The following is a 10,308-nucleotide window of genomic DNA, read 5'->3' as shown; positions in this document are numbered from 1 at the left end:
TGAGCACACACTTCCACAAGGGAAATGCTCCATCTAGAGCTGAAGCTTTAAAATTCAAGACAGTTTTCTCTCGTCTCCTGTGTCCTGTGCAGAGCCAGGTGAGAACAAACCTGCTTGCTTGGGAAGGTTAGTGCTCCCAGGAGCAGGACTGGGAAAGGGAAGGACTGCCCTGTGGCTTCAGTGGGAACAGCCCAGGGCAGGGCTGTGGCTGCAGCACATGGAATGCAGGCTGTACTTAGGCAGAGAACAGGCTTTTTTAGGATGTGGTTAGCCTTTGGGCAGTTAAAATAAGGATTTATTTAACTCCTGGTGTTGGTGCTCACCGTGGAAACGCTGTGGCGGCTCACATCGAAGTTTGGGGCTGTTTCAGTTTGTCTGGAGCTCTAAGAAACCTTCCTGTTGGGCACCAAGCTGTTCACCCTGCTCAGCAGCACTCGGGACTTCACTCTTCAGAGAACATGTATGTTCTATGGAACATGGAATAATGAGTATTGGAATATGGAATAATGGAATACGGAATAATGGAATAATGTAATATGGAACAATAATATGGAATAATTACCATAAAAGCTGATTTTCTAGTGATTCATACAAGTTTTTTTTCTGCTGGGAGTCCAGCTTGCATTCCCAGGTTGGCAGCCCTGGAATGGGGAAGGGTGGGGGGCTGGGGGCAGGAGGAAAGAGGCTTTGTGGGAGCAGACAGAGGGTCTGGGCTGGCTGTTCACAGCCTTGTGTCTCCTGGAGCCCCTTCATCAGGACCCTGAGGGCTACCAGAAAGCTCATGGGACAGAAAGCTGAAGTTTGGGGTTTTTTTTAAATTAATATGCTGTGCAAAGTTCCTCCTCTCATCCTCTTCCTCTTTCTGCCCACTGGGAAGGGCCGTGGTGCTTTGGCAGGGCAGTGGGAGGTGGAAGTGCCGTGGTGCTCTGTGAGGGCACGCGATGTTCCGCTGCTGGGAGGGTGTTTGCTTTGCAGATTAGGGAATTGAAATAAAGTGCTGCAGCACAATTTACCTAAAGTGCTGTCTAACGAGCAGGGAAAGTATGTCACAAGCCTCCCATGTTTATTAAAAATCAGAAGTGATGGAGAAGCTGTTATCTTCACTGATCCCAGCAATAAGCCTGGGCTGCTCTTTGGCAGTCGATGCTTTGTATTTTTAGTCAGTCAGATCTGCTAACAGCATTTTTAGTTGCTATTTCTTCATCTTAAGTCTCTGCTTGTTAATTGGGAAACTTGCTCAGGAGGCTGTTAACGATGAGAAGCCACTGTGTTTATTCCAGGTTTGCTGTTCACCTTTGAGACAAGCCAAATGGTCACTAAATTATACACCAGATGCTGGAAAGGCTAAATTTAAATGGGATCTTGGATATTCTTGTAAAACTGGTCGGAGCGAAATCTTAGAGCTCTAAGCTTTTTACCTAAGCCAAACAAATTCTAAGAGAGGGAAGGCACACAAAACATCAGGAGCTGCTTGATGTGTCTCTTTTGACCTTTCTATTACGTTAAAGCAAATGGAAAGTGCTTTTCTTTTGTTTCCAGCATTGCTGATGTAAAATAAGACTTCAGAAATGCCTCTAGAAGACTTCTCAGGTCAGCCTGGTGCTATTCTGTGCCTTTATTTTTCTGAAGAGCTGAAAGGATGGCACTGGAATTGCTAAATCTGTTGGATTTCTTTGGCTTTGGAGCTAGGGGGGTTGTTATCCTGCCTTTGTGGAGGAGATGCTGCATGCCTCAGCTTGCCTTGCCTGTGCTGTGGTGCCTTAACCCCAGGCTCTGGTTGCTGTAAACAATCCCCCTCGGGGTGCTGGGTAAGGGTGGCTGACTTCCAGCAGCTCATGGGAGTTTGGGATTGTGAGGGTAGAGCTGGGGCTGCAGGCTGAGGCTTCCCAGGGTAGGAGGTTCCTGCAGGGAAGTGAGGGGCTGGTGTGGGTTAGTTGATCATTTTTCAGGTCGTCTGAGGTGGTTTTGTGGTGGTAGAACTGGCTCTGTGCCCAGCAGAAGTGCCATAGTCTGAAATACTTGGGGCTTACAAGAGAGCTGAAGAGGCATTTTGGAACAAGGACAGAACAAGAGGGAATGGCTTCCCACTGCCAGAGGGCAGGGCTAGATGGGATATTGGGAAGGAATTGTTTCCTGTGAGGGTGCTGAGGCACTGGCACAGGTTGCCCAGAGAAGCTGTGGCTGCTCCATCCCTGGGAGTGTTCCAGGCCAGGTTGGGTGGGGCTTGGAGCAACCTGTTTTAGTGGAAGTTGTCCCTGCCCATGGCAGGGGGTAGGACTGGATGAGCTTTAAGGTCCTTCCAACCCAAACCATTCCATGGTTCTGTGATTCTGAGTGAAAGTTTCCAGCCTAACCTGAGGCTGTTGTGGCCTGTTGCAGGTTACAGTGCCCCGACTGCCCCCCCAGCATACAGTCAGCCCATCCAGGGCTACGGCACAGCCGCCTACGACACCAACACCGCGACGGTCACCACCACACAGACCTCCTACGCAGCACCGTCCGCCTACGGCACCCAACCCGCCTACCCGGCCTATGGGCAGCAGCCAGCGCCGTCCACTCCCTCCAGGTACCTCCTCCTCTCCTCACCCCCAGCACACCACCGCCCCGGGCCCACTGGTTTGCTGACACCTCTCTGCCTGCTGTGCTGGAGCTCAGCTCTTGCTGCTCGGATCCCAGTGCCTCTCAGGGCTGGGGGAAGCAGCGTGGGAGGGCTCTGCTCCGGCACGGTGAGTCAGCGCTGCTCCTGGGGGATGAGGGAACAACCACGCAGAGAAATCAGGCTCTCCACTCACGGTGTGGAGCAGAAAACGGCCAAGTGAGGTCTGATCTGGAGCCACAGGGTCAGGCAGGATGCTGGGGTGGATGCACATGCTGCAAACTGCTTCCTTTTAAATCTCTCCTCTCTGGGCATTGTCAATCATATATTCAGTTTAATTGTTTGCTCAGAGGATATGAAAAATGTAGAATTCATAATGGAAACTTGTTTGGTAGTGAGTGAAAGCTGATTTATTTGCATACCTGGTGTTTGTAGCAACCACTGTGGTGAGGAAATGCACAGCTCTGTCAGGTTACACTTTAAAAGGATGTAAATTTTGAGGATGAATTTTTTAATCCTGACATTGAAAATAATTTTTCTACAGCAAAAAAGTAGCTTCACTCTTTTTCCTTCACTCTGAGAACACTTAGAGATTATAGACTCATAGATTTTTTAGGCTGGAAAAGCCTCTGAGATCATTGAGTCCAGCCATTCCCCCAGGGCTGCCAAGTCCACCGCTGAACCATGTCCCAAGTGCCACATCCACACAGCTTTTAAGCTGTGGGACGAATACAAAAGAAGAGGACATGTGAATCACATGCAAAGTGTCCTCTCTATTTTCAGGCCTTGAGAGTTAATACTGAGCACAGAATCACGGGGTGATTGGGGTTGGAAGGGACCTTTAAAGGTTACCCAGTCCACCCCCAGCATCCTTTTGCTTTCATGAGATCACGTATATGAGGCAATATCTGCTTGAGCTGGATTCTGAACCAAACAATGGGGCATTTAGCTGGCAGCCTTGCTGGCTGCTTTCAGCTCCTGGTTTCCCAGGGCTGTGCAGTAGCAGCTGGAGCGGAGGGCGGTGCTGCTGACTGCCTTGTTGGCATTCCACGTCCTCCACGCAGCTCCAGGGCCAAACTGAATCCCTCAGCCTTGGAGTGAACAGAAGCTGTGGTGCTCCATGCTCTCTGCTCAGGCCACTGCCTGGGCCTTTCCTGGAGTGTACAAACACCCAATCAACGAGTGCTAAAATCATATGTGTGTGTTCCATACTAACTGCTGGCACAGCAACTGATGCCGACCAGTGCCAGCTTGTAATGCTACCCACTGTCCTGGGACACCTGAGCCCTTTGCTGATGCCAGGTGCAGGGCTGGGCACCAATGTTGTTCCATGTTTCTCCCTAGACCCCAGGATGGCAGCAAACCAGCAGAGACCAGCCAGCCCCAGTCCAGCACAACAGGCTACAGCCAGCCCAGCCTGGGCTATGGGCAGAGCAACTACAGCTACCCCCAGGTGCCTGCGAGCTACCCCATGCAGCCTGTCACCGCGCCTCCCTCTTACCCTCCGACCAGGTAACGCTTCCAGAGGCTGAGCTGGCTTGGCAATGTTCAGCTTGAAGGGTTTTCCTAAGGGATTTTAAACAAAGAGATGGGAAAGGAGCTTTGGGGTCTTGGGAGGAGGGAGCTGTGCTTCTTGTAGTTGTTGTGGTAGGACAAATGAGGCTGTGATTGAGTGTAGAAATACCTCTGCGTGCACACCTGCTAGGGAAAATGATAACAAATGTTTTTAAGACATCTCCTAGATTTTTTTTATTGTGAGAATTGAGAATTTTAAGAATTTTCTTAGAGTGGGTGGAGAGACCTTTTGCTGCCTCCTTGCACACGTGGTGTGGCCAGGAGCTCACCTCTCCCCTCAGCTGTGTTTAATATGACTTCTAAAAGGTACATTGTGAAATTCTGAAAGCCTGAGAAGCATGAGGGGAACTGTTTGTTATCCATCAGCTAAAAATGCTTCAGGAGAGCCTGTTACCTCTGTTGCCACAGAGTTATGCCCTGGCACTTCTGCCTCTTCCTGGAGGTATGAATAAACTGTGACTGGTCACATGGATTTTGCTTTTAGCAGTCCTCCAGCCTGATCTCCATAGGATGACTTCAGCTTCTCAAACGCTTTACAACTCTACATATGGCTTATAATTGCATTGCCTTCCAGCACGAGCCACTCCTGCAGCCTCATGCACACTGCCAGGGAATTGCCTTATCATTCCATCTTTCCAATGCTTGTCTCTTCCAGCTATTCATCCACACAGCCAAGCAGTTACGATCAGAGCACTTACTCGCAGCAAAGCAGCTATGGGCAGCAGAGCTCCTACGGCCAACAGACCAGTTATGGCCAGCAAAGCAGCTATGGGCAGCAACCACCTCCGACCAGTTACCCACCACCGACCGGGTCCTACAGCCAGGCCCCCAGCCAGTACAGCCAGCAGAGCAGCAGCTATGGCCAGCAGAGTGAGTGGGGTCCCTGGGAAGGAGCCTTGGCATTATTTTGGGTCTAAAACTTAGAGCTGTGGTGAAGGGAGAGCAGGTTGTAGTTGGGGTTTGCCCTTTCTCACGGAACGGCTTCAATGAAGTGGTCACAGGTTGGGATAATCCCCTCAGCAAAGGTTGGAAACACGGAAGCACAAGCTAATTGTGGTGAAGAGATAGATAAGGAGCTGTGGGGGCTCAGCCTTGAGGAAAGGAGGCTCAGGGAAACCATCTCGTTCTGTAAACTCCCTGACAGGAGGTGCAGCCAGGTGGGGTCAGGCTCTGCTCCCATGGAACAAGGGAACAGCCTCAAACTGTGCCAGGGGAGGTTTAGATTGGATATTTGGGAAAACTTCTTCAAGGAAGAGTTGTCAAAGCCTGGCACAGCTGCCCAGGGCAGTGTTGGAATCACCATCCTTGAAGGGATGTAAGAGCCGTGTGGATGTAGCACTTGGGGACATGGTTAGTGGTGGCCTTGGCAGTGCTGGGGAATGGTTGGACTCAGTGGTCTCAGAGGGCTTTTCCAGCCTAAAGGATCCTGTGCTGCTGTGGCTGGGGCTGAGGGCATGTAAAAGGGGCCAGGAAGGGGTCAGGCAGCTCCAAGCACTCTTGCCTGCAGCTCCCTAACGTGTGTGTCACACACTTCCCTAGGCTCGTTCCGTCAGGACCATCCCAGCAGCATGAACATGTATGGGCAGGAGTCTGGAGGCTTCTCAGGCCCAGGAGAGAGCCGGAATCTGAGCGGCCCCGACAGCCGGGGCAGGGGACGTGGGGGATATGATCGTGGAGGCATGAGCAGAGGTGGGCGGGGAGGAGGACGTGGTGGAATGGGGTAAGAGCAAATCTTTTCTCCTTTTATCTAATTCTGGTTTACCCATAGGGTTTGAAATGCAAAGAAGGGACTGAAAGGTTGACCTTCCCAACTGTGCTTCCATGGAGAACATCTCTGTTCGCAGCATTGCTTGTAATCCATGGAAACATTATCCTAAGGGAAATAGGAGCAGGATCTGTTTGGTTTGTCCTGTGGCTGGTTGGGCCCTGGGAGGGTAAATTTGGGATATTGCTGACCTTGGCACTTTCAGCTCCCTTCGTGGTCACCCAGAGGTGGAAACCTCTGTGGGGTTTAACAGTAACTCTGGATGGAACACACACAAACCTTTCGACAGGTCCAGGGGTCACTCCCTGTGCCTCAGGAGTGGGGATTTTGGCAGGTCAGGTGTGTGTGCAGGGCAGGAGCCTTGTGTCAGCCCCGTGTTACGCCGTCAGCCAACTCAGCAGCGCGGCGCACGCGGAGCTGCTGGCAGAGCCGTGGCTTCCAGTGCCCAGGACACTTGGAGCGTGGAGAAGGACCCCAGGAACGTAGAGATGTGCCTTGGCTGCCAGGCCTGCTCCCCTCGGAGCGTTTAGGTGCTCTGAACCAGTTTGGCCATTTTAACAGATGGCAAAACCTGGTTTGGTACACCTGTGCCTTCAGGTGTCTCCCCCTCCACAGTGGTTGTTCTGCTAGAGGCGAGGGAGGAAAACTTAACCCCAGAGGCTCCTCAGAGAGGGAATTCATAGCTTTGTGTGTGTTCCACCCCTCACCCTGTTGCTCAGAGCTATGCAGAGCGTCCCTAGGTGTGGTGTGGGACCATGCCCACCCTGGTGCTGGCAGGGGGGCCCTGCTGGCAGCTGCACCTCCATAGGCAACTTCTTCCCATGTGGCACAGCCCAGTGGCAACCCCAGTTTGGCAGCTGATGGCCCCATTCTGCATAGCTCTGCCGCAGCGAATTGACGTGGCATGAAATCTTTATCAGAGAAATCCAAGAAAGAGAAGAAAAAGACTGGTTTGTGTGGGAACACAGCCAGCCTGGAATTGGCTTGAGTGGAACTGAGTTCTGCATAAAGATTTCACCCGTGATGTATTTATCTCTTAACGATTAAAGTAGATGTAGACACCTGAAATGTCTATCATCACATTCAAATTTCTAGTCCCTTCAGAGCATCACATGCCAAAGATTTGTCACCTGTCTCTGATTTCACACCTTAATCCCAGCTCAAATTCACGGCCCTAGTGGTTTCCCACCTGGCCAGACCCTTACAAGGGTCCCTCACGCCTTATGGACGTAGAGTTTTGCTGTCCATAGAACAGGTGGCCTTCAGGGGACGCCCAGGGCAGGTAGGGGAACTCGGCCCACCTTAGCATGCTGTGGTGATGGATTTCAGTGTCTCCAGCAGGTAAGGAGCTCAATGTTATTAACATGCCCTTTTTCATTGCCTCGATTATTTGATATTTTATGAAAATGGAAACTTTTTAACATGCTTTGTCGCATTTATATGCTACAGGTTACAAAGTGAGAGCCTTGTATACACCTCAATACTTAAAAAGTACCCGTACTCAGTACTCAGCCGGCAGCATAATGAAAAGTGGGACTAGACACGGTGTCCATATGGAGAGGAAAAATATACATAGAATATTTTTAACCAAATGTATTCATTGTATAATCGGAATCCTTCTGTAACTTTGGTAACTGCATACTTGTTGTTTGGTAATAAAACCAGAGGAGGGTATACTACTACTTTAGAATTGTGTAACGTTAAAAAAAAAAAAAGTGTAAAAGTCTATGTTTAAAAAGAGAGACATTACGTAAATGGTGTGTACTTTAACGAGAGGAGGCAAAGCTGCATGCAACAGCTCGAAATTCTGTATTGACTTTTTTTTTCCCAGTATTAGAGGTGCAATACTTGCTGGAAAATTCGCAGTGCTCTCCCTCCTCTGCTCACCTCTGTTCAAACAGCTCATCTCACCCAAAAACAAAAAAAAAAAAGAGCAAGAAACATCCCAAATCCTTTTCCAGGTGGCATTTTCCTACCCAGCCACCGCACTCCAAAGCGGTTTTAGCTGTGAATGCTTCAGCCAAAGCTTTTAGTGAAAGCTGTGGCCCTGTTTGTATTGGCATCTGCCCAAATGTGAGTGTGTCCACAAAGCTGCACCCCAGGCCTTGGAGCCCCCGCTGTATTCTGTAAGTTCTCCCTCCAGAGAGTTGTTAAATTCAGTAGTGACCTGAATGTATGGCTTTATTTTGAGGGTTTTAGGGGCGATGTCAGCTGAACTGTGTTGTAGGTCTCGCGTGTGGTTGTCTCCTTTTACACTGTTAATGTCAAGGACCCGCGGGCCCGGCGCTGCCACAGGCTGAGGGTGCACCTTCGTGTCCACACCGAGGGGAGGGAGTTGACCACTGAAACAACCTCAAATTTCCACCGAGACAAAACAGACCACCTCAATTCATAACCCAAACCCCCTTCCTTTGCCAAGTATTGCACTGATAATACCCCTCTGAGTAACGTCAGGGGGCCGCCCGCCAAAACGGGGTCCCCGCCAGCAAAAGCGGTGCCTCAAACCACACCAGGTTGCTTATATGTAAAGAAAATTTGAGCGAGCTGCCCTGAAGAAAGGCCTAGTGCCGAGATGAGAGAGAGACAGACAGATGTTTGGAGATGTTTAGCCAGTGCCCTTCTCCCCTGTGAGCCGCAGAGGCTCAGAGCGGTCCTGGCTTTGTAAAGGGAAAGGCCTTCATTTCTTCGTTTATCCCCCCAGCAGCGCTGGAGAGCGAGGTGGCTTCAATAAGCCTGGTGGTAAGTTTTTGAGCATTACAATGGATAGTGTTAAAAAAAAAAAAAATTGCAGTCAGTTTTTTTAGAACAAAGTGTAATTTTTTATTCGTTTAAGTGGTTTAAAATGACATATGCAACAAGACTGTAATGGGTACTGCTGGCGATGCCTAGGGGTATGCGGTCACAGGACACAGTGGAAGAGTTGAGCAACCACTCCTGTAATTTGGGGAAAAGAAATGGTTTGGATTTAATAAATCTTTTTTTTTTTATATTAAGTAACTTTTATTAACGAACTTAAAACCGATTGGCTTGGTAAAGCATTTTTTAAAAAATCAGTGTAATAGTGGTTAATGGTTTGAAAACTGATAACGGATCAGTGTAATAGTGGTTATTGGTTTGCAAAAGTGCTTAAAAACCAGTGTAATAGTGGTTATTGGTTTGAAAAAGGGCTAAAAATAGCCACCTGATGGCCCAGTAAGGTGCAGTGCTGCTGCTTGTGCAGCACGGGTGAGTTGGAGTTCCCCACACGCTGTGCCGGTGGTGAGGCGTAGCTAGAGTTGTGTGTGTCGGTTCTCCAGCCCGCAGGGCCCACACTAACACTGCTTCCTATGTTTCTCTCCCGCCCGGCAGGACACATGGAGGAAGGACCCGACCTGGATTTAGGTAATTCCCATCAGACTCCTCCTGAGCTTGTGAAACAGAGACTTGTGTCCTCCTTTCGAAGGCTGCGGCCCCACAGGTGCCACCCCACAGCAGGTGTAGCCCCACGAGCACAGTGCTCTGCCACTTCCTGGCTGTTCCCAGCATTTCTTGATTCCCAACTCAGCCGAACACCCGGACTGTGGAAAGCCTCACGTGGTTGTGAGACGCCCACCCTTCTCCGCAGGAGTTAGGAGGGTCTGGAGGCTGCTCTGGAGCATTTTCCAGGGAGTCTGCAGTAGCCCTGCAGCCTCCTCTCGCGCCACCTCGGCCTGTGGCCGCGCGGCTCGTCCCTTCCTGTCGCACAGGCGTCTGGAAGTTGTGCGTCAGCCTTCCAGCGTCGGAAAGGGGGGTGGGTGTGCGTGTGGGGGAGCCCAGAGGGCACCGAGGTCTTCCTCTCCGCTCCCCCGGGATGTGTCCTGGGGTAACCAGGCAGTTCTCCCCTCACGGGTGGGTGTGGGGTCTGTCTGGCCGTGGCAGACAGGAGGGGGTGGGGTACAGTCACCTCCCTTGGGGCCTGCGTTTTCCTGTCGCTGGGAGCGAGCTGTCGCTGGGAGCGAGCCTGCAGCTGCCGCCGGGATGACGGGATGGAAAGAACTTGGCTCTGGGGTATCCCTGCCCTTCCTGTCCCTGCACTGACCCCGGGAATTGTCTCCTAGGCCCACCTATGGACCCGGAGGAGGACTCGGACAGCACTGCGGTGTATGTGCAGGGACTCAATGATAATGTGACCCTGGAGGATCTGGCAGATTTCTTCAAACAGTGTGGTGTTGTCAAGGTGAGGGGACACCTGTGACCCCTGGCTGGCAGGGGGAGAGGAATCATCCTCCTCCTCCCTGCCCATTGCTCACCTTCCTCCAGCCATGTCCAGGTGCTGGGAGGGGTCTGGCAGTGCTGTTTTGGGCCAGTCCCTTCGTTTTTGGGGTGTCTGAGCAGTCACTGCTGCCCATGATAG

At 51.0% G+C, this 10,308-nt stretch overlaps 1 protein-coding gene across 1 annotated transcript in view; it reads left to right on the top strand.

Moving 5' to 3' along the window:
* EWSR1 (EWS RNA-binding protein 1) overlaps positions 1-10,308 on the top strand; it is a gene marked incomplete at both ends in the record, with an annotated part of 16,709 nt that overhangs the window by 5,872 nt on the left and 529 nt on the right. Inside the window, 7 exons of the mRNA XM_009075392.1 lie at positions 2,380-2,566; positions 3,941-4,108; positions 4,827-5,041; positions 5,711-5,891; positions 8,638-8,675; positions 9,285-9,317; positions 10,013-10,131. Of these exons, the coding sequence (XP_009073640.1) occupies positions 2,380-2,566; positions 3,941-4,108; positions 4,827-5,041; positions 5,711-5,891; positions 8,638-8,675; positions 9,285-9,317; positions 10,013-10,131 (941 nt within the window). The remainder of the gene's footprint in view (positions 1-2,379; positions 2,567-3,940; positions 4,109-4,826; positions 5,042-5,710; positions 5,892-8,637; positions 8,676-9,284; positions 9,318-10,012; positions 10,132-10,308) is intronic.

The sequence above is a fragment of the Acanthisitta chloris genome, unplaced genomic scaffold (assembly GCF_000695815.1).
Source record: "Acanthisitta chloris isolate BGI_N310 unplaced genomic scaffold, ASM69581v1 scaffold3350, whole genome shotgun sequence".
In the NCBI taxonomy this organism is placed as follows: domain Eukaryota; kingdom Metazoa; phylum Chordata; class Aves; order Passeriformes; family Acanthisittidae; genus Acanthisitta; species Acanthisitta chloris.
The sequence above is the reverse complement of the archived record's forward strand: the minus strand, read 5'-3'. Positions and strand labels throughout refer to the sequence as shown.